The 25,269-nt window shown below is 37.0% G+C and overlaps 1 protein-coding gene across 7 annotated transcripts in view; it reads left to right on the top strand.

Moving 5' to 3' along the window:
- The window catches only part of LOC121733238 (G-protein coupled receptor Mth2-like), a 60,265-nt gene that overhangs the window by 14,355 nt on the left and 20,641 nt on the right, over positions 1-25,269 (top strand). For 2 of the 7 annotated variants that reach the window (XR_006036529.1, XM_042123437.1), the window contains exons 1-2: positions 7,152-7,305; positions 12,613-13,166. The exons of 4 other annotated variants lie outside the window; for them this stretch is intronic. Coding sequence is in view for 1 of the 3 variants with exons in the window: in XM_042123437.1 (XP_041979371.1) it covers positions 12,753-13,166 (414 nt within the window). In the remaining 2 variants the exon portion in view is untranslated. Of the gene's footprint in view, positions 1-7,151; positions 7,306-12,612; positions 13,167-25,269 lie in introns of those variants that run through there. One more of the 7 variants, XR_006036530.1, reaches the window with a different exon arrangement.

A 25,269-nucleotide genomic window follows, 5' to 3' on the forward strand; every position in this document is an offset into this window, starting at 1 on the left:
AGGTAGGTAATTGTTAAAAAAATATATAAACTTTTTACTTCGGATTATAGAACAATAAAAAAAAATCATCCACTCTCCAAAAGATGGCGCTTCTGCAAGAGTTTATCAAAATAATATTTTGGAAAGCAAAGGTACTGTTGATAATATAAAGTACTTAATTATTTTTTGAAATTAAGTGTCAATAACATTTTGATACTCATTATGCAAAGGTAATCTAATGATATTATACTTAATTTTATTTTTTATTATAAAACTAAGAGTTTATTTGTTTGAACGCGCTAATCTCAGGTTGTACAGGGTCCGATTTGAAAGGCTATAATATATAGGAGCGAAGAAACAAAGGAAAATTAGGAAAAAACGGGGAAAACTATATTTTGAAAGGGCTCAAGAGCAATTTTTTATGTTATTTGGCACATATAAAAAATAGACCACGTGAGTGATCATAGGCTATTTTTGTGGGCTAATTTGTCTGTGAAATGCCTAATTTACGCGGGCGAAGCCGCCCGGATCGTCTAGTAATTATTAAAATGTTTAAAAGCTACAATAGCTATTTTTTGAGTAATAAAATTCCCGCAAGCCTACAAAGGCCTGAGTATATTAGTATAAGAGACATCTAGAGTTAGGTTATTGAACTAATCACAACCTTAGCTTTAACTGTAACTTAAACTTTAGCTCATAGATGGCGTTAATTGAATTAACGCCTGGAGTCCCCATCCCCTGCGTCGAATGCGTTAATGCATTTCTCTGCGTGAAAAAAAAAAGGTGCTATCAAATAATCAAACCACTAGGTTTCCCCTTGGGCTTGGTTTCCAAAAATTGGGTCCAAGAATTTGTTCCTTACTTGCAAGTTGCAACTATCTACACAAACAAAACAACAAAACAAAAAAACAAAGTGATAAATATAAGTATATTATGATGGAGAGTATAAATCCATTATAATATTATAGAGTACGTCGTAAAAGCAGCTGCGCTGAAAGTATTACTCTTGACTTTTATGTTTCTATCAGGAATGCCCTTCGATCACTAATATGAATGCCTCAACTCCACACTTTCAGTGCTGCTACTTTCACAATAAACTCCCTAGACGGGACACATACATACTTACATAATATTACCATGTGTTTTTTCTTATTTTCCTGTTCTGAGGTTTTTTCTTTTACCTATTATGGACGCTGTTAAGCATTACAGTACACGACTAGCCCACAAAAAACTACGTATTGATTTATGAATGCAGTTAATATGTTCTTTAGATGATTTAAGACTGCATTCAAATTTTAACAAAAAAATGGTAGGCTAACATGACCATTAATGGGTGCCATTCGATAGATTTGCAATTATGGAATAAATTCTGGGAAGTTATGAATAATTATTATCAAAACAATTACATTAAACAGGGAAAAAGTTTGTTTTCAATAAATTGGTTAATTTTCAGAACGAACTATCAGAGAAGTTGACCTACGTAAATTGGTTGCGGTCAAGCCCAACCGACAGATCTAATATTGAATTGACATAATCCGACTAATAATAATGCACATCATCTTCTGTTCCTCCTATTATCTTCTGACCAATTTCTTTGCCCAAAACAGCTTTCGGCCTATCCACATCTCCACGTCACGACGTCGTCAACGTGGAACGGTGCGGTAACGTGGCACGGGACGTTGACGTTACGTACGAAAGTTTACGTTAACATAAAGATTCATCTAATTTTCACGAATTTTTCATTTATTGCCATAACCGTGCATTGAACTAAGGTAATATTTTAACACATTGTATAAAATTCTATCATTGAGAGATCGACCTAGCGGATTTTTAAAATGTTGTATATTTATCGAGTTATTGAGAAAAAACTAATTTGGCGATGAATCCGCGTCGTTCTTTTTCACCTGGCATATGAAAGACGGGCGTGAGTGTGAAGAGAGAAGGACGATGTTTGATTTTTGGGGTTAGTCGCCCTCTTAAGTAGTGAAGAATGTAGCAGTTTTACAAGGCATGGTGACGTAGGTACTGCAATGTTGCTACACCGCCGTGACGTGCATTTTCACGTTACGTTGACGTAAATTTTACGTCACGACAATGTACCGCACCACGTTAGGGCCTTAAGTATTATCACTAATTGGTTTTGTTACACCTTGTATACAGGCTGTAACAAAACTAAGGGTGTGTACGTGTTCCTTATACAGTGTGTAACAAAAATAAGTGATGATACTTTAGGGTGTGTACGTGTTCCTTTTTGAGAGTTCACTGTGAAAGTAGCAGCGCTGAAAGACGAATTTTTTTTTTTCACTTTTGTAAGGGCCCGAGCGTCACGAGTTTCCCCATACAAAAGTGAAAAAAAATTAGTTCTTTCCGCAGCGCTGCTACTTTCACAGTGAACTCTCTATGAGGAACACATACACACCCTAAAGTATTATCATTTAAGTGTCACTTATTTTTGTTACAGCCCGTATAGAGTCCATTGTGAAGGAGCGCTGAAACACCCATTTTTTTCACTTTTGTACGGGGAAACTCGTGACGCTGAGTAGGTGGCCCATATATATGGGCCACCATCCATATATCCTGTATATGGCCATATGGCCATATACAGGATATATGGCCTTATATGGAACGATTAAAACTAAGACTGATTGCAGACGAACCGTAATCGTTTAGTTCATGTGTAGGTACTACAAGTTCAGGCAGATCGGCGTGCTATCAGTTTGATTGGAACGATCGGCATCTCCTTTACGGAGGTCTTATGGTACGGTTGTCAGTTGTCACATAACGATTGCAGATTGGCTTTTGCATTGTTGTGTAGGTACAATTTGAATTTGCTACAATGGTTGCAAAAATAATGATCTGATGGTGAGATCCATGAGGAATCGAGGGAGCTTCATGAAATTTATTAGAACACACATAGTGCTTATGTTACCAGCAAGCCTCTTGCCCCCCCCCCCCTTGCTAAAATCCTGGGTACGCCCATGATTGATAATTTAATAACTGCAATCATAAATTACAACTATGCTTATCGTTCATATTATAATCCATCCTAATATTATAAATGCGAAAGTGTTAGCATTATTATACTTATTACAAAGTTTGATATTAGGTATGATTTATTATGGATTGTGTAAAAAAATAATGATATTAATACCACACATGTATGGGTTAGAAGAAATAAAATTTTTGAGTTTCAGTTATAAGTATGGAGAAAGAGTGAGAAAATATTAATGCGGTTCACAGAATATATTATCTGCTTAGTGCTTACCAAATACCAAGTTTCAACAAAATATTTCTTAGAGTTTTGGAAAAAGTGGACACAGACAGACAGACAGATAGACATACTATGTAGTCCATTAGTGTTCCTCTTAGGTTTACTTACAAGTTCGTCCGTTTACGTACAAGTCCCGTACTTAGTATTTTAATAACATTCCCATAATTATATAGTTTTGTGACGAAAATTCCTTAAACAAAACATTACCATAATATTATTCGGCGGACAGGGAACCGGTGACGTGTCTGACGCAGGTAGACTACTTGCAGGTCTAATGGTGGACACAGTTGGTCACCTACGGAGGGCACGTAGGAATGCCATCATATTCAGGCGCTGTCCTAAAGGACGTGTTCATTCGGGCAAAAATTGCGTCATTTTGCCGAAACCAACAAAATTAAAAAAGAAGTGAGGGTTACGGTGAATTTCAATATGCAGTACCTTTGCCTGTGAAAATACCTTCAGAGATTGTGGATGTGAACGTGCTGGAAATGAACAAATGATGAAAATTTTCTGTTGAGTCCTAGTCACGTGAAGTTGTAGAAATAAACATGATGTGTTTAATGGTTTAGTTTATTGTGTTATGTAACATCAGAAAACAGATGGATCATCTTACTTGACAGACAATCAGGTGATCAGCCTGGATTGTCCTAACCAAACTTGGAAATAATATGACGTTTCCAACGCGGGAATCGAACCCACGACCTCCTAATCAAGAGCCGCGCTCTATACCACTAGACCACGGAGGCATTAATTTATTTATATAAGCCCGGCCGCACATTGTCCGGAATTTCTGATCAGAAACAGTTGAACGTCCGCGCTGTCTCTTACATTTTGTAGTGAGCCGAGTGAGCTCGAACTCGCCGGAAGGATATTTCGGATAGTGTGCGGGGTGGCGGTCCGGCGAAATTCAACTGTTTCTGATCAGAATTCGGACAATGTGCGGCCGGGCTTACAGCTGTTTGATAAGAAACTGTATGAACAGTTGAACAGCGCTTAACTGGCGCGTGCTAATGACTGCTGCGCTCGTCATACATTTTCCACCAGAGCCAGGGCTCGGAAACCTGCAGACTGTTGGCGGCGTGGTCTATGTCCTTTGTGGTTTCCAACATGGTGAATCGATTTTGCAGTTCTAGCTAGAAGCTCTCGCAACCAGCTGTGACCTGGGACCGTGCAGGTCTTGAGAGGCAGCCTGAGTATAAACTGACGTTTATACTCAGGCTGCCTCTTACCAGTCCGTGATCACTTCTGGTATTAAACCTCAATAGGTTTGATACCGGACGAAACGAGATTGGAGAGAGGTGTCGTAGAAAGAGACGAAACACGTCATATATTCATACTTCAGAGATGTGTATGTGATCAATATCACACATAATATATAACTATTGGCTATTAGATGGTGCACTAGAAAGGGAAAGAAGATATCACTGCACTAGTTACTTTTCGCGAGGAATTAACCAGATTAATGTCAGAAGCAATACCGCTCGCATCTCGATTTCGCTCCGAGTGGCCACAAATCCAAAAACCGCTCAAAGAGCGCTTTAACCTGGTTAAAAAAATACCGGTTCCGAGCCCTGACCAGAACGAAGGTGGCGGTCTCGTATGGCGTTGTTTGTAACCAAGCTCCTCTAAATCGGACAACTCTTTTTCATCGTCTTACATCTCAATAACGTTGTAGCGGACCACCAAACAAACTATAGCCTGTTTTGAGGTATTAACTTCAAAGATGTTCCTGAATCTTTGCTCATGGATAGAGATTACTCTATCTAATCTAAACTAATCCTTGTTGACTACGGAACCCTAAAAAAGGTGATTAGGGTAATCCCTAATCACCTTTTTTAGGGTTCCGTAGTCAACAAGGAACCATTATATTTTCGGTCTGTCGTTCAAGCAAAGAAACAAACAAACTCTTCAGGTTTATAATATTATAATTTATAAGTGATAAAAAAATATGTTTTTAAATCGCTTGACAAACTCGCGTCTCGATCTAAAAGACAAAAAAGTATCAATAATAAAGTCATAATAGGCTCATAATCATAGGACGATGCATGGTATAATAATATAGTAATTAGTATAAGTGATGATGATGATGTATGTGATTTGCATAGTAGCATATAATATGCTTTCCGTTCTTAAAACGTTTTACTTATGGATCCCTAATCCCTTCATCAGGTCACCGCTTTTGTGAATATAGTACGAAATTGGGATGATACCCTATACACCAAAAAAAAAATTAAAATCGGTTCACAAACGGCAGTGTAATCGTTGAACATAAAAAACGAACATAACATTTCCCCCATTTTGAATGTCGGTTAAAATTGTAGCCTATGTTTGGTACTACTAATATATTATATTCTGTGCCTATGTTTTATTCTGATGTATATAAGCTTTATTATTGTAAAGTTTTATTAAAATAAATTCAGTAGTTTTTGCGTGAAAGAGTAACAAACATCCATATATACAAACTTTCGCCTTTTTAATATTATTAACCAATTCCTTGCCACCTTTATTTTTCGAGCCTATTCGCCACGGCCCCATATTAAATTGATTGACGCGCGAGTCGCGTCATTGGCTTTCCTAATTTTTTTTATATCAAATCTACTGATTGGTGACATAAAGATACAAGGTGATTATTTTATACATTTCCATTGGTAGGTTTGATTCCCGATGTTACGGTTTCTAAGAACAGGATCTTCGTAATATTATGTATTACAGTTTCAGACTCCTCCTCCTCCTCCCGGTATATTTTTTCCAGAAATTAGAAAACGAAAACATATTCCATTACATTGGCATCCCAGGTCTAGCCCCCGTTTCGTGATAGGCTAAAGTAGGGAGCTGACCACCCGCACGGAGGTCTAAAGATAGTACTTACAAGAGAAGTGTTCTCCATTTTATTAAAAAAATTTACAATAATTTAATAGACCTTTTCTGGGCAGGAAAAAATTCTAGAACTCCGTTTATTAGTTCTGGACCTTGATGAGCGAAATATTACTGCATGTAGTAGGTAAATATTTTAGTAAATTGGTTACATTATTATTGTCACAAATTATGTATGCATTTTGAATTAAAATAAATATGCACTATAAAGGAGCTCGGTAGATGGCATTTTATTAGACATTTTTTTATATTTTAGTGTGAATAGTTATCGATGAATAAACAATTATATCATATGGTTGAATATACCTGACAATTTAACTTTCTAAAATAATCACGTGGCCGCTGATGTTATTGTCTCTGATGTGTTATTTTTTATATAAAATAAAAGAATTTTTGGTTTAAATCGAATCAAAAGCATAATTACAACAATTTTCATATGACGCGTTTGTCGCGTCATTGGCCTCCCAAAGGTTTCTACGCACTAGGTGCGTCACATGCTAGGAATCGGTAATCGGTAGGATAAACTATTTGAATTTGTGAACTATTTGTTTATATTTTGAGTTTTAGCAATTACTTACCTACCAGTTGTCAGTTTGTCACCCAGTTGTATAATAATTAAATTGTATTTTTTTCTTTGAAAACCCCAAATAAACAGGTACCGTAAAAACCAACCACATATTTGTTATCACGGTTTCGTGATTTTGTGTATGACGTCATCTATAAAAGCCTATTATAACGCAATTTACAAACAAGCCAGCTTCACAGTTAATTTACCTTTGCTTTTCTACAAAATTGACCCTTACATCTTTAACAATAAGAACCTGTCAAAAACCAAAAAAAACTCTGAACGACAATAATTAGGGGTTTTGCTTGTAACGTGGTCCTTATTGTCTACGAAATAAGTTTCAGTATCGTAAGCTCAGTAATATTTAGAGGCAAAATAAATCCGGAGGCAGTGGAGCAACTGGCAACTGGCAAGAGTCAACAGGTTGTCCCGCCAGTCTCGTTTCGGAATCCGACACGACGACCGTGTCACTAGTCATGGGGAATTCTCGAAAATAGTACGGTTATAGTCGAGAAAATAGTGGGTTATAGTCGCGAAAAAATAGTACGAATAAGTCGCGAATAGTGCTTTTAGTGATAGTGTTGTGCAAGATAAAGTAGGATTGGCAAAATTTTTCGTATGTAATTCATCAGAATAATAAAATGTTATGTTATAGCACAATAAAATGTGGTTATGTAAATATAGGCTATTTTCAAGGACTACTGACAAAAAACATTAAAGTTTACAATTTAACTAAAGTTTGGTAGAATAAATACATGTTTGCAAAGGATAACACTAGTTATTTGAATACTATTCGATATTATATACTTAATAATTATGATAATTTGTAAGTTAAAAGCTGATAAGAAGTTCAAGAAAATGTAGAGTCCCAAAACCGGTTTACATCCTTAAACTTTCTTTTTACCCAGAACTTTGACAGTATCTTTGAGCACAATATAATTATTATTATATAACACAAGACATTAAGAGGGCGACTAACCCCAAAAATCAAACATCGTCCTTCTCTCTTCACACTCACGCCCGTCTTTCATATGCCAGGTGAAAAAGAACGACGCGGATTCATCGCCAAATTAGTTTTTTCTCAATAACTCGATAAATATACAACATTTTAAAAATCCGCTAGGTCGATCTCTCAATGATAGAATTTTATATAATGTGTTAAAATATTAACTTAATAAATGAAAAAATTCTTGAAAATTAGCTGCATCTTTGTGATTTTTTTTCTAACGAGAAAATTTTAAGATATCGTGTTTTTGTTCAGATCGAATTCTCGGAAATATATGTAGTATCTAATTTTAGAAAATGAAAGAATTCGGGGCTTTTTTAAGTATAAAAATGAATTATAAAAACGACACTTTCGGGTTAGCCGCCCCCTTAATGCTTTCTGTGCGTCTAGCATGCGTCCAACGAGATATCTCACTCTCGAGTGTAGTTAAAAACTACTCTTCTCATAATGTCAAAATCTCGACTAAGCTCGATAAAAATGTGTTGTCATGTGAAGGTTCGCTAATTTTGACGACAGAGATTTGACGGCGAAAAATAAAACACGAGAAAAAATGTATGTCATGTTAGGGTCAATAGAGATGAAAAGACGAACCATCAAACATCGAGAAAACTTGTACTTAGACAAAATTTTCTCGCTGGCGCATGCCAGGCGGCCTAAGATGCGCAAACGAGAAATCTCGAGATATCTCACTCTCGTGTGTAAATATTGTCGATAATGACATTATGTCAAAATCATTTTTTGACATTATGTCGCTAGATTTTGACGACAGATCTACACGAGAAAAAGGATGTCATGTTAGGGTCAATAAATATGAAGAGAAAAGCCATCAAACATCGAGAATACGTGTAGACAAAATTTTCTCGTTGGCGTATGCTAGAGGGGCTGGTATAATAAAAGACGAGAAAGCGTTCTTTATCAATCCTTTAACAATATTATAAAGAGGAGAGATAATATTTTGTTTCGTAGAAAAGGAACCGGAACTGCCGGATCGATTGTGATACAATTAGGCGTAGACAGCATCATGAGGAGGAGAAAGAGGCATAAAATATATATTAAACGAATGTTTACTTCTTATTTTACGAGAACTTGCCGGCAATCTTATTCGCGCTAAAGTAGCAACGACCTTTTTTTTTTTAATGAAATAAGGGGGCAAACGAGCAAACGGGTCACCTGATGGAAAGCAACTTCCGTCGCCCATGGACACTCGCAGCATCAGAAGAGCTGCAGGTGCGTTGCCGGCCTTTTAAGAGGGAAAAGGGTAATAGGGGAGGGTAGGGATGGGAAGGGAAGGGAATAGGGGAGGATAGGGAAGGGAATAGGGTAGGGTATTGGGCATCCGGTAAACTCACTCACTCGGCGAAACACAGCGCAAGCGCTGCTTCACGCCGGTTTTCTGTGAGAACGTGGTATTTCTCCGGTCGAGCCGGCCCATTCGTGCCGAAGCATGGCTCTCCCACGTATAAACCTGTAAATACTTATGTCTTTTATTAGGGTTCCGACATTAGTTAGGCATCATGTAGACGTTCAGAGAACATTTGCAAAAATTTATTCTCAATAAAAAAGTTTGAGTTTCAGTTTGAGTTCGACTTCCGTGCCCAAAAGGTAAAAACGGGACCCTATTACTAAGACTTCGATGTCTGTCCGGCTGTCCGTCTGTTCGTCTTATTTATTTCATCTTTATTATTTTTTCTTAAAAATGACATCGTAGAAATAAAAACATTAAAAACACTATTCTATAATATTAATCCTATGTCCCTTCCCGGGACTTGAGTATCTGAACACCATAATCGATTCATTAGTGCAAATAAACGGACAGACTGACATAATATTTGTTATTTAGTATTTATTGCGTATGTGGAGTCTAAAAGCAATATTATCTGGAAGGCATTTGAACACATTTTATGTAAATGTGGCACCACACAGGTAAAACCCGAACGCGACAGGTTGTACAACTATACGACGGAAAATACCAATTTCTCAACGTATTTATGAAACTAAATCAATACTGCCCTGCTACGACAAAACGCTGTATCCTGTAACACGCCAACTGTCAAAAAATGAGTTTAATTTTTTTAACTTAAGCTCGTTACCAAATTTTATCCATTGTAGATACATGGTTTTTATATAAGCTGATTACTTATAATATTTCCAAATTTTCATTAGAACATTATTTTATCGTGTTTTTTAATTATATAGAATATCTCAATTTTGTGGATTATATCAACAGAAAGCTTACATCGAGTAGATACATTTAGACTCTATTATTACAAAACGCTGTAACCCAGGTTGCATCGTTTTGTCGTAACAGGGTAGAATAGTCGAAGCTACAAGATGTGTAAAAAAACTTCTAATAATGGTTTGTGACAAGCCTCAATGGTTTAGGCATACGTTAAGACTGTTTATATGCTGTGACAGAAAATAACTCACACAGGGAGTGCTAGCATTAGTGAAAACAAAGGCATGATATAATATTTTCGCCGGTAGAAAGAGGGGTATTATTGCCTACGCCGTTCGGTGGTCTACTCTCCCTCCTTCTTATGAATTTTTGACTAAGCTGCCGTGGTCTTGCCGTGATCTTAACATAATACCCATCCCAAAATAAGAGCGCCACTCCACTTAATAAGTTTTCATGACAGATCAAAAGGAACCAAATTTAAACCGGTAATAGTATGGGAGTTACGATTCCTTAGTTTTTATTATTCGTAGGTTAATCGTAATTAAATGTCTCTGAGTACGGCGGTTAGAGTCTTGTCTCGGTTCGAATTAAGTCTTGTAGACAAATTAATATAGATAGCACATAATATGGCTTGACTAGTCAATTGTCAGGACCGTTAAATTATCAATTTGTATTCATTCATAGTTGCTGGTAGTCTTATAATGGACATACAGACAGACTACAATAGGCACACTGGATTATTTCGTAGCAATAACAAACAGAAAAAAAATATGCCAAAATTCGTTTACGGTGCGGGAACCGTACATTTTTCGGTATAAAAAGTATCCTATGTCTTTCTCAGGACTCAAAGTATCTCCATACCAAATTTCAGCAAAATTGGTCCATTGGTTTGACAAACACACTTTCGCATTTACAATATTAATATGGATAATACCAAAATCACGGACAACATGTTCGTCTGTGTTCAATAAAACAAGTTTTGATTCTGTTTTGTTCCGCGTACAACGATAACCACAAGTGTTAATGATACCCAGAATTTTAATATTTCTTAAGCATTATCTACACCGTATATTAATATTACAAATTCGAATATATTATGTCAGATGAAACTTCAATATAATAATATGTCCTAGTGTTAGACCTTTGGTAATTGGTTTACAGAGGGTGGAGGTATGATCTCGGGTGGAGTCGTGTACTAGTAATGGGAATTAATGCTATTTTCTATTAATTTCATTAACATTCTAATTTTGATGTCACAGCATGCTAAGTATTATTGCTTAACTATTTGCTAAAAACGCGGCATCTTGAATTATCGGTTCGCATCGCACCGCTCGCGTCGTGTATTATTTCGCATTGAGTAAAAAATAGCAATTCATTAACAGTTAGCACCGTGGTGCGAAACAGCGCGGACGTGATTTTTATCATGATCGCAGACTGTAGCTGCGCACGATAATATTAGCAATCGTATTTTTTAGCAAGGCAATAACAATTAATTATTATTATACTAATACTAATAGGCATTTAACAATTAATTATTATTGCTAATGCTATTTTTACCAACACTAGCGTGTACACATTTTCAGATCTGAAGTACATAATACCAGAGTAGATAGAAGTATGAGTATGCCGACTTAGAAGCGATTTTATGACTCGGGAAAGCACATAGTTTAGGATAATTTGTATTAGCGGAAAATGTAAAGTGCCGTTCAATGAAGTTACTAACAACTTTATAATGTTGTAAATATTAATAATTAGATAGAGTATCAATAAAAGTGATAATAATTTTATTGATACTCTACAAAACATGACTATGAAGCTGTCATCATCTCCATAATATTTCGCAATAAAATAAGAAGTAAAAAATGATATACTGACTTGGGAGAGCCATGCTTCGGCACGAATGGGCCGGCTTGACCGGAGAGATACCACGTCCTCACAGAAAACCGGCGTGAAACAGCGCTTCCGCTGTGTTTCGCCGAGTAAGTGAGTTTACCGGAGACCCAATCCCCTACCCTTTTCCTTTCCCTACCCTCCCCTATTTCCTTCCGTACCCAATGAAAATGAAGCCTCCATTAGTTTTAATTTTGGACAAATTATACTTAAATGACAAAACAATGAGTGTCTCTCTCACTGTCTTTATAGTGATAATCTACAATATGGTGCCAGGCACCAATACAGCCTCGTGGGTAATCGTCTTATGGCTTACCTGACATTTACATAACCACAGATAAAAATAACCATAGACTAGTTTTTGCGTAGAGACGTAGGATTTCCCTATTATACTTATTTTGCACGGCATCACTGTGGCTGCTTTAATTGTCGTGACCACAATGCAGATAAATGCCATAGAGATATAAAACTAGATGCATAATTAATATTGTATAGAAATACGTTTATAGATAATTTTTTAAAAATAAAATAAAACCTGAAATAATAATAAAACTCGCTAGGGTATATGTGATTGATTGTACTGTCGGTTCTTGGTGGAAATTCATGTTGAACACTAATAAAATACAATTTTTTGTGCACTTTTTCCACTATATTAATATACTTAGTGGAAAAAGTGCACGAAAAATTGTGTTTTATTAGTGTCACTAGGGTATGCTTACGGACTCTACATTTCCAGAATGACGGATTCAGACTCAGAGCAAACAATCATTACAAAACAATCACAGACATAATGTAATAACTTTTAGTTAAATTCAGAAAAAAATAAATCAGAAAAACATTATTTTTTACAGATTTGTAAGTGTTAAACTTATATGCCATGAAATAAATAAAATATGAGACAATATTATTGCTGTGTCTAAAGTGGTGCCATCGAATATCAATTTAAACAGTCGGACGGTGATCAAGGAAATTGTTCAAGGTTATATAAAAAATGCTCCGTGTACTTTTCGTCTGTCTGTTCGTAACGAAATGTCTGTCCCAAACGTGCGACATGGACAACGCTGTGGACATTTCCAGTGGGATAAAACTTCCCGACGGTGGGATAGACTTCGACAATGTGAAATTCAAAAAGACTGAATATTTTGTAGTGGATAACAAGGAGAGGGCTTGTATATGCGACAAAAAAGTCTGCGTGCTGAAGTGTTGTCCGTTTGGCTACGCGTACGGGTTGGATTCGAAGAGCTGTGTAAAAAATAATGGGACTTTTCGTCCGCCGATACGCGACGAGTATTTGAAGCCGAAGGATGATTACAACCTTCACTACCGGTTCGGGAAACCGAACTGTTCTGAGTTGGAATACCGGATTCTACTGACTTCGGTTTACGAGAAATTTCACTTGAGGCCGGTGAGTATTGTCTTTTTAACAATAAATAAAAATTGTTTTATGTTCAACGTGTTTATGGTAGAAGCTGTCTGAATATAAGGACGGTCCAAACCCCGGACACTTCAAATCACAGAACCGAACTAAAGTTATTTCTTGTTTATTGACTATCGTGTTTTATTTTTATTTTGCCATTTATATTTTCTAGCTGTTGCCCGCGACTTCGTCCGCGTTAGCAAAGTAGATCACATCCCAAGTATTATTTTATTGTACAAAAATATTCAATGTACAGAATTGACTTTCCTACGATTTTATTAATAAGATATTCCGCGCGGCTTCGCTTGCGTAATTTAAGAATTTCACGCAACCGTACATTTTTCCGCAAAAAATAGCCTATGTCCCTTCACGTGGTCTATTCTTCATGTTTGCCAAATAACATAAAAATTGCTCTATTACTTTTTAAGATAATAAGCCCTTTCAAATAATTTCACCCCGTTTTTTCCACATTTTTCTCTAATTCTTCGCTCCTATTACTCATAGCATGATAAAATATAGTCTATTAAGCCTTTCTCGATAAATGGGCTATCCAACAGTAAAATAATTTTTCAAATCGGACCAGTAGTTCCTGAGATTAGCGCGTTCAAACAAACTCTGCAGAATTATAATATTATTATAGTATAGATTTTGCAATTTATATTTTAGTTTGCCATTTATATTATATAAAACAATTCCACTACCTGGAAGCTCTTAAAACAAATCCAGGAAATCCGGATTGGTCACTCGACAGGATCTTCCAAATTTAACATTTTGTTTTTTTTCTTTGAAATAAAAGTAGAACTTACACGTAGATATTTCAAAAACTTGTGCAGTCGACTACATATAGGTGGAATACATTTATCCTGTTGATTTTACTACATAATTTAATTGAAATATGTGTAAAATAAATAAATTTATAAAAATTTAAATTCAAGTCATAAGTTGTATATTTTGGCAATGTGTTTTACATTGAACAAGATTTAATATAATATAATACTTGGTTGCAAATAAAGTTTTTGAAGTTTGAAGTTTTTAAATCAGCCATTACAATATGGTAAAAGATAGCGCGCAAAAAAATCAGAGTCACAGCATTGAATTTCAAAACAATAAATAATATGGGCATCTGTTGATAAGCTAATCATTGACCAGGATTGATCTTTTACGCAATTGAGTAACGATAGAGCATACTGCAAAGCTATGTAGGTACAATAAGTACTAATAAGAATCGAATTTCATAACGTCATATCTGTTGATTAGCTTATCATTGCATTCATGCGCATACGAGTAGGTAATATTAACCAACTGAAATAAATTATACTTCCTTTTTATTTACAAATAGGTAAAATGTATTTTTTTTAATAATTTTATTCAAGAGCTAATCCTATAGCCAACTCTAACCTGAGCTAGGATGTCATGTAGGACAGTATTGTCCTATAAATTCGTAATATTATCTTACCACATACATACAGGCTTGACCTTTTAGTGTTTATTGATTTCTCCCAGAAATTCATAATGAAACTGGGACAGCATATGATAGGCTCTAAAAAATATAAAATATAAAATTGGTTTCAAAATTGTACATAATTGAGAATTAAAGCTCTTTATCTCCAAAACTAGTGAACCGATTTTGATGAAACTTGCAATATTCCCTAAGTTGATAAATACCTAATAAAACAAAAAAATAATTACTGAAATCAGATAAATATTAAATCACATAAAAACATACATACTTACATACATTATAAATACATACTGTATACACGATACATACAATATGCACAAAATTTTCAAATTTGGCACATTTGTTCAGACGCTGATATCTAGACATTATTATTTAATACGAAAACTGGGCAGTTCTGGAAATATTATATACATTATATGCGTCGAATTTATAACCTCCGTTTTTGAAATCGGTTAAAAAGAAACCTAAGCTTTATAACAAAAGACTAAGTTGCGCAGACATGGGTTAAATAAGTTACGTTCTCAATTATTGTACAAAAAAAACATTGGTTTTACAAAAACCTATCTTGTTTTAAACACCGACTAGATGACGCCCGCATCTTCGTTGCGCCAAAATCCGTTCTTCGCACGGGAACCGTACATTTTCCGGGTTAAACGTGTACTATGTCCTGTCCCGGGACTCAAAGTATCTCCGCACCAAATTTCAGCAAAATCGGTAAAGCGGTTTGGGCGTGAAAAAGGTAACAAACAGACCTTCGCATTTTTTATATTAAGTATGGATATCTACTATCTAGATTCCAGGTAATATAAGCGATCGGCATGAATAGTTTGATTTAACTGCCGCACTCAGAGTGGAACATCAATTACTTAATTGTAATTAATTCAAAATGTTGACATAAGCCCCATACTTACATTATCTGTCAAACTCTTCATTAAATTCAAGGTTAATTATTAAATGTCTCTAAATACGGCGGTAAGACTCGTCTATTTATGTGTCGTCGTCTTTATTGACATAGACTTTTCTTGATCTAAAATTCTAGTATCGACAGACAGACGAATCTATCGCCAAAACAATTTCTCGCTAACACTTCACGTAAAGTACATCGATTTATGCATTACCCTTCTATTTATAACGTAAAAGCTTGTTATCACCTGATAGATTTTATATCTAACACTTCAGACTATCGGCCACTGGTTACAAATTCTTCCGGGAAAATTTGGGTTTAGAGGTGTAGATAAATACATGACTAATGCTGATCTGATTTTGCAGAAACTTGGTATGAGATATTTTGTGTCCTGGGAAAGGACATAGAATACTTTTTATCCCGAAAAAATGACCGGCTAAAAGAATTTTGGCGCAACGGATTTGCGGGCGTCAACTAACTAGTATGATCTACGTAATATTATAATCGACGAAGCATGTTGCTTTTGCAGCCAACTGGTTAAAATGGCCGTTATAATAATTATTAAAGTAAGCCGCTTTAGAAATAGAATATTATCTATACTAATATTATAAAGCGGAAGAGTTTGTTTGTTTGTTTGTTAGAACGCGCTAATCTCAGGAACTACTGGTCCGATTCAAAAAAATATTTCAGTGTTAGATAGCCCATTTATCGAGGATAGCTATAGGCTATATTTTGTCTCGCTAAGACTAATAGGAGCGAAGAAATAGAGGAAAATGTGGAAAAAAATCGGAAGAAATTATTTAAAAGGGCTTATTTTAACGCGCTAATCTCAGGAACTACTGGTCCGATTTAAAAAATTGTTTAAGAGTTAGATAGCCCATTTATCGAGGAAGGCTATAGGCTATATTTTATCACGCTAAGACTAATAGGGGCGAAGAAATAGAGAAAAATGTAGAAAAAACGGGGGAAATTATTTGAAAGGGCTTATCTCACGAACTACTAAAGCAATTTTTCCATTATTTGGCACAGATAAGAAGTTGACCACGTGAATAATCAGGAAATATCTAATTGACCCGGGCGAAGCCGCGCGTAATGTCTAGTGATTAATAATGTGTTTTTTATTTTTACTTATTTGAACAAACTTTTGGTCACTTCTTAAACTCCAAGAATAATATTACTCCCAAGAAATTATAAAAAACGTTGCTATTCTCTCCTTACTGAACTAATGGTTCTTTAGTTATTTTGCTATTTAACCAGTTGGCTAAGCGTCGTCTAACTATAGTGTTGAAAGTTGCGGTCAAAAAGTCGGCTAAACAAAATACAGCCGTGTGATTGAATGGCGTTGTTCAGTCAAAGAGCTAGCTGTTTGACTGAACGGCTATTTTAACCAGTGGTTTGCGAGTTGTGACATTGTCACCCGCATGCGGACCAGATCCGCGCACGGGTGATAACGCATGACAGGAAAAACGCCCTTACCTGAGATTTTGTAAGATCCCCTTCACCCCCTAATTATCATAAACTAGAATTACAAAACAGTGTGGACAAACATTTTATACGTGGGAGAGCCATGTTTCGGCACGAATGGGCCGGCTCGACCGGAGAAATACCACAATCTCACAGAAAGCCGGCGTGAAACAGCGCTTGCGCTGTGTTTCGCCGAGTGAGTGAGTTTACCGGAGGCCCAATCCCCTACACTATTCCCTTCCCTGCCCTCCCCTATTACCCTATTCCCACTTAAAAGGCCGGCAACGCACCTGCAGCTCTTCTGATGCTGCGAGTGTCCATGGGCGACGGAAGTTGCTTTCCATCAGGTGACCCGTTTGCTCGTTTGCCCCCTTACTTCATACAAAAAAATGTCTCCACTGCTTTGTGGGTCGTCGTGTCAACGACGATTGAAATATGAACTTATTGACGTGAGTAATTTACATCTAATTTATATTACCTCAACCTGTAAGACCTTGGTAATTTCAAGAATAACGTTACGAGAAACTGAAGTTACCATTTTCCAAGGCTAGTAACCTGACAGACACCTGGCGGATATTTAAAGAAAGTTTTCAATCAAAATAATTATGAAGAAAATAAGAAAATAATGGTAGTATATAAGGATTTCTGGAAGAGATATTTTATAGATATAAGTACACGAATTTGCTAACATTATTGCTTGTGTGGTGGTGGTGTTTGCAGGTTCTTGTATGCAAATGTATGCATAGGCAGTGTGGGAGAGGAGGTGCTGTACGCATGCCTATGCGTACACTCACTCATTTACTTACAGGTTGAGGTTTATTTCGCGGAATATTGCTAAAAATAATAACATACAAATTTTAAATTAAAAATAGAAATCTCAAAAATTTTCCTCATTGGATGAGGAAAAATTTTTATGATAGACTCATCTCGAACAAAGTAAATTTTCCGAGGGAGCTGTGTTATGTGTACACGTTTTCCTGGCTCTGGTAAACTCCATATTCCATACTAAAGTAATGTGAAAGTATGTTTGTTTGTTTGTTACCTGAAATTTGGAATGGCAAACGAAAAAATTTAAAAAATCTACATTGATTCCCCGGAAAATAAAATATACCTAATGTCATTCCATTAAGCGTTAAAACCGATCAAAACGCTGAAAATAGGGGGCATTTTGAGCGTTTCGGGGATGATAATTATTATTATGACAATTTTATTGAAAACTAAACTAACTTCTGCCCAATTCAGTTGCAGACAACTTCTAGTTAACAATAACTCTTCATTACCCAAACTAACGAACAAATTAACTAATTATCGTAACCATGCAAATGACTGGCAACTTTACTTTTTATCCTCACGGAAATTGCTAGTAATTGCTATATTAGTATAATTAGTAATTACGATACAATATTATCGTGTTATTATTGTAATCATATAATTCGGTAATCATATTGTCTTATAGTTAAGGAAATTATATTATGTAAACAAAGTGGTTAATTTTTTTAAAATTACATACGTGGGAGAGCCGTGTTTCGACGCGAATGGGCCGGCTCGACCGGAGAAACACCACGTTCTCACAGAAAACCGGCGTGAAACGGCGCTTGCGCTGTGTTTCGCCGAGTGAGTGAGTTTACCGGAGGCCCAATCCCCTACCCTATTCCCTTCCCTTCCCTCCCTTATTCCCTTCTCTTCCCTTCCTTACCCTCCCCTATTACCCTATTCCCTCTTAAAATGCCGGCAACGCACCTGCAGCTCTTCTGATACTGCGAGTGTCCATGGGCGACGGAATTTGCTTTCGATCATGTGACCCGTTTGCTCGTTTGTCCCCTATTTCATTTAAAAAAAAATAACGGCCGCACTCAGAGTCATAGTCGGACGCTGTTAAGCATTCGTGTACTAACCCACACAAAAATTACGTATTGAGTTATGAATGCAGTTATGTTCTGTAGATGATTTAGAACAAGACTGCATTCAAAATTTAACGACAAAAAATATTGTGGGTTAGGACACTAATGCTTAACAGCGACCAGTTAGTACACTTCAATTTAATGCAGCTCGAGATCATTGACAGAATTAATAATGTGGTGGGATTTGTGTACGAAATCTTCACATTACAATCACAGTTCTCTCTGAGCGCGGCAGTAAAGGTTAGAAATGCATTTTTTTTTGTCTTGTAATATTATTATGTGGATGGCCTCTGATGAGGATAATGTTGTGATAATGAAACTAAGCTACCACATTTTACGCTGAAAAAGATTCAGCGTTATAACTCATGTACGAACTACTAACTTCACAAAAGAGAAATTTTGTACCTTTATGGGCCTTGTTACCATAGTTAGCCTTACCTTCTCGCCATTCTACTCGGTAGGTGAACGGTCCTATGAAGTTAGTGACAGTGGATTACGGATTAGTGCGACAGAATCTGATATCCATACTGTAAATATCCTTGAGAAGCCCGGAAGTACACAAAAAGTTTACCGAATAAACACACATACGAAGGACTCTTTGCCGAAAAGGCAGGGCTTGTTTTTCAATTTGGGTTAAGTGAATAGTGTATTGGCAATAGCGATTGAGAAGGCGTAGTGGTTAAATACTAATTTAGAAATAAGTTGTGGTTGTACAAATTTTGAGGTAGGTTTAGTAGAATTTTATGTCTTCACTAGACGATACCCGCAACTCTGTTGCGCCAAAATTCGTTTATCGCGCGGGAACCGTACATTTTCCAGATTATAAATAAATAAATAAAAATAACTTTATTAAGCATGTGAAAGGGACAGAACACAGCCAGAGTTAAACAACAATAAAACAAGGAATTCCAGTAAATTAACATGACGCATACAACATTTAACTACCTACTTAAAATTAAACTCGGTTATGGCTGTGCAATGCACACACCGCATGTTTAAAGGGGTAATCCACTCAGGCATCGACCGCGGCAAGCCGTGGCGCCTGATCTTCCGTGGCCCCCTGTCAGTCTGTGATCCCACAAACGGCACTTTATATATACTATAAGTATATCTTGTAAACATAACGATTAAAAGAAGCCTATGTTCTTTCCCGGGACTCAAAGCATCTCCATACCAATTTTCAGCAAAATCGGTTCAGCGGTTTGGACGTAAAGTGGATAGACAGACGGACGTATAGACGCATTTATAATATTTAAGTAGGTATATAAGTATTTTGGTATGGATTATGTCTTCATTACTAAAAAAGCAAATCGTATGTCTTATGCGATACCTAGTGAACAGTAGCTCTACCATGAGTTTAAAGCTATAGTTTGTCGATACTCGATACCGACTACGTATTTTTTTTTGTATGGCGATTTTAGACCGCTAGAGGGTAAATTTGCCATACCATACTAAAAATTTACGTAGTCGGTATCGAGTATCGATAATAGCTTTAAACTCATGGTAGAGCTAGCCCCTGATAAACTGTTTCGGTTTATCGCGCACTTGAAATTCCTTGTAAAAACTATGTATAATAGAATTAACTAAATAAAAAAAAACGTTTATCAATAAAAAGAAAAATTGCAACGTGAAAAAGCAATACCAAACAAATTGTTTTAAATTCAAAGATACATGACTTGGCGCCCTCGGTGTTGGGTTGCTCATTCCAATTCTTCCAAGTGCCAACCAACGGTTTTCCTAAAATAATTACACCCAAGATCAAATGGATACAGACTGAAGCTGAATCTTCTATTTCTGTATCAATATTACAGGATCATATTACAATACCATTAAATCTTCTGACAGGGCCCATTATCAGGTTCGTACTACAATTTAGGGGGTAGCCGTCAGAAGGGCGTATAACTATTGTCTAATGTTACGAGGCGTCTGGCGCCAGCGATCACTCAAGTACTTTGGAGGTTATTTTCATTATGTACGAAATATATCGGTTATAACTTATGAGAGAACGTCTAATGTTGAACGTTTTAACGCCATCCCCTGAGCAAACGACATTGACCATACATTTGCCGCGTTGCCGAGATCGCACAAAAATCCTATTTTTTTACTTATCTTAGTTCAAAATTGATCTTAAAAAAACGGGGAATATATTATAGTTAATGTAATTTTCTATATTCTATTGTCGTGTGTTTCAAATAAACGTTATTTGATGCTGAAAGTATGCTTCAATTTTAATAAATTGGTATTAATTTGGAAATTAGTATCATGAGTATAAAAAACAAAAATAGGAAATTAATAACTATGAAAGGAACGTTCGTATACTGAAGATAATTGCTGTATTTTTATTATAATTTTGTAGTTTTCAAATTATGACTATTAAGTCATAATTTGAAAAATAAGGATTTAAAAACTGTAAATTACGGCATCTCCGTAGGGGGAGCGTCTTAACTCTTAAGACCAGAAGACGTGTTGCAATGACATAACTTCCAGCATTCAATACACTGGGATCCACATAATTTGTGAAAAGGAATTATCTACTACATTGGTTTGCGAAGTAAACAATTGTAGTTTAGCTCTACAGTATACATGATACACTCCAATATTTTATACTGCTTAGTGGTCCACTGAGTTATAATTGCACCATTTATATCATGGAAGCTACATTTTTAAGGTTCCGTACCCAAAGGGTAAAAACGGGACTCTATTACTAAGACTTTTCTCTGTCTCCAGGCCGTAACTCAAGAACGGTAACAGCTAGAAACTTGAAATTTTCACAGATTATGTATATCTGTTGCCGTTATATACATATAACAACAAATACTAAAAACAAAATAAAATTAATATTTAAGTGGGGCTCCCATACAACAAATGTAATTTTTTGGCTTTTTTAATTTTTGCACTATATCAACAAGTATGTACTTGATTTTTTCACAAATTCCATATTATAATAGTTATATTATTTGTACTTATTTAATAATAATATTAAAATAAAATAAAAAATTAAGGGGGGCTCCCATACAAAAACATAATTTTTGGCCTAATTTTGCTCTAAAATGGTACGGAACCCTTCGTGCGCGAGTCCGACTTGCACTTGGCCGATTTTTTAACACGCCTTCATTAGCTTGGGCTTTGAGCACGATTTTAACCTATCTCAGTAGTCTAGTTAATTTGAAACTTTGCATACGTATTAAGACAATGCAATAATTTGTTAAAAATTAAAAAAATAAGTTTTTTAAAACTATTGTTTATTTCAAGAAATAATTTATTATTTTTTGGGACCCTACCGCAGTGGGCCGACAAAGAGGTCAAAGTATTACCATTTCTTACCGCTTTCTGTAGAATATCCGGCACCTCTACCCTCAAGGTCTTAATCGCCCTCAATGTCGGTAAAAACAATTTTTTTGTTTATTCATCGCTTCACATGGCTAACTATGAAAAATTTGACCTTTGAAATTTGTTATTCAAAGCAGTTAAATTAATCGTACTCTAATGCTATGCGTCGGCACACAATTTGGCGATATTTAACTTGTTAATTTTGTTTGCTTTTGGAGTGTTTTCGGCTGTATTGTTTTGTATGTTAAATAGTATAAAGGTTAAATTAAGCTATGTTCGTTCAGACTAAAATCAACACATCGACGGGTGAAAGCAGAAGTGGCGTATCTCGAAAAACCCAACTTTACAGTAGAGCCAAAAAACTTTTTAAAAAATTCATAACTTCTATAGTTATCAACATAGAACGTTAAAAATTGGAACGTATTTATATTAATCTGAGGCCTATACGATGAGTTTGTTCAAATTATTCTAAAGTTGATATTTCATTGATTTTTAACAAGTTACGACGAAATATTTTTCTATTTTATGCAGCAGAAATGTTGTATCTTTGAGAGGAAATGTATAGACAACTTAAAAAAGCAATTTTTTTGAGTGACGAATCTGTCGTATCTCAAATATAACATGCCCCTAAAAATTTCATTTCGCCGTATCTTGTTTACTTAATTAAATTGCATTACAACTATTGGTTTAAGTGCAAAATCGGCGACAGACGTTGTTAAAATGGAATGCTGTATCTTAAAGTGAATGAATTGTTTGTTTTAAAAGAATGTCATTATAACATATTATAAGAAATAATACGACTATTTACTGTTATTTGTTTATAATATAATAAAATAAACAGGGAATTTTACATGTGTGCAGCAGAAAATTACGTAAAAAACGCACGTTGGAAGACTGCCACTCATTAAGATGATGAGTGGCAGTCTTCTACCGTGAAGAATGATGGCGAAAAGTTGCAGGATTCCTCTATTGGCTGTATCACAGGTAGTGCCCCTGTGATACAGCCGATAGATGAATCAGAGTGCAGCTACATATCGGCGTAATTCCAAGGGGTCAACCCTATTTGAAATACTATGGCAGTCACAATTCTAGCGGCTCCTCGTTGGATACGATCCAAAGGGAGTAGTTGGTATTTGGCGCCCCTGTTCAGAGATGAGAAGAGTATTTCATATAAGGCTGAACCTGCGCCTTGTAGAGTTGTAGACGTTAGCCCGGACTGCAATACTGTCTCGCTCTGTTAAAAACACCAAGCTTTTTCGAGGCTAGCTTGGCTTCACCCTCTAGATGACACCGGAACTGGACTTCGCTCGATATGTTTACGCCAAGGATTTCAATGCTGGGGGAGATTGTTAAAGAGGTAGCTTGAAAACGAGGAGATATAATATGACTATTGGTGACTTTTTAGTGGTGAACGCGTAAACTTGTATCTTGGCGGGGTTGAATTGGAATAAGTAACGTCGATCCTATTTAGCGACTTTCTCCTGTGAATTCTCTATTTCAGACACAAGTTCGTTTCGACTCTCTTACTTCTCATTTAGAAAAATAAGGGGGGAGCTGGTATATAGGGAATCGACTGAAGTATCATTTGCATAGCGATAAATTGCCATTGGTCTGTAACATGTCATTGATCTGCTAAGAAAATTGTGACCCATTTGCATAAATTCTCGGGGAGCCTATATTATGGAAGCTTGATAGCAGCGCTTTTTGCCAAACCCGATCAAAGGCCTTTGTAATGTCAAACTAACAGCCAATGTCTTTCCCTTTGACTCAATCACCTGAGCCCAACGATGAGTAAGGTACGCCAAGAGATCACCAGCCGAGCGACCCTTTCGGAACCCGTACTGTTTGTCGCTTAGTAATCCCAAGCCGTCCAAGTATCGAAAGAGCTGGCTATTGATAATGGACTCCTTATCGGGGAGATCGAGGTCAGGATGAGTCCGACGCTTAAATGTCTTGGACTCATCCTGGACAGGAGGTGGACCTTCGGCCCACATTTCTAACAGTTGGGTCCCAACTCAAAGAACAAAGTCGTGAGGGCGGCGTCAGCGCTGGGCCGGTCTCTGCCTAATATAGGAGGGCCCAGCAAAGCCTGCAAGCGGCTATACTCCGGAGTCTGTCGGAGTATAGCCCTGTACGGTGCCCCAATTTGGGCAGATTCCCTCACCGCTCGTAAGAATATAATCATGAGAGGTCTTTGTAGCCAGGGTCCTGGGCGGCAGTCACTGCCCTGGTGGAAAACCCGGCGTGGGAGCTTGTTGCGATGGTCTCTGCCGAGTTGCACCTACTCGTTTCAGAGAAATCACGGGGCGAAGACCTACATTGGGAGGAGCTCCAGCGAGTCCGAAAGCTAGGGTAGCAGTGGCTGTTGAGGAGGTGGGGTGAGGCCTGGCGCAGGCCCAGTACGGTTAACGTACTGCTCAGGCTCTGCATCGAGTTCTTGCGGCGCTGCAAGAGAAACCTCTCACCTTCCGCCTTGCACAGGTACTCACTGGACACGGATGTTTCGGTGCGTACTTGTGTAATGTCGCCAGGAGGGAGCCAACGCCAGCCTGCCAATACATCCTCGAGGTGTGCGTTTGTTGGGTCGTGCAGCACCATGATTTTTGGCGATGCTTGGGCGGGACCTCTCGCTCTCGAGCATGGTTCGCTGCATGCTCGAGAGCGATGAGGCCTAGCAGGCGGCGGTCCCTTTCTGCGAAACCGTCCTTGCGTGCGAGAGGATGATCCATCCTCCGTTCCGCTGGAAGGGTAGGATGGGAGTACGGAGGCGTCGTTACGTGAACCTCCAAACTTCTGTTCTAATCCAGGGCTCCGGGTCAGGATGAGAACCTGACCGGCTTAGCTAGTCCCGGCGCCGAGGGGAATGATTCAGTTTGCCAAAGCGTTTCCTTATTTTGGAGGAAGTCCGGTCGTGGAGGGAGTCCTGTGTTAGACATATCCAGGACATCCCTCCGTATACGGCTGAAGACAAACCGCAGGTGGTTTTAGTGGGTAATAGTCCCACATACCCCCGGGGTGCTTCAGCTTAAC

This window comes from Aricia agestis, chromosome 13 (genome assembly GCF_905147365.1).
Source record: "Aricia agestis chromosome 13, ilAriAges1.1, whole genome shotgun sequence".
Taxonomy (NCBI): domain Eukaryota; kingdom Metazoa; phylum Arthropoda; class Insecta; order Lepidoptera; family Lycaenidae; genus Aricia; species Aricia agestis.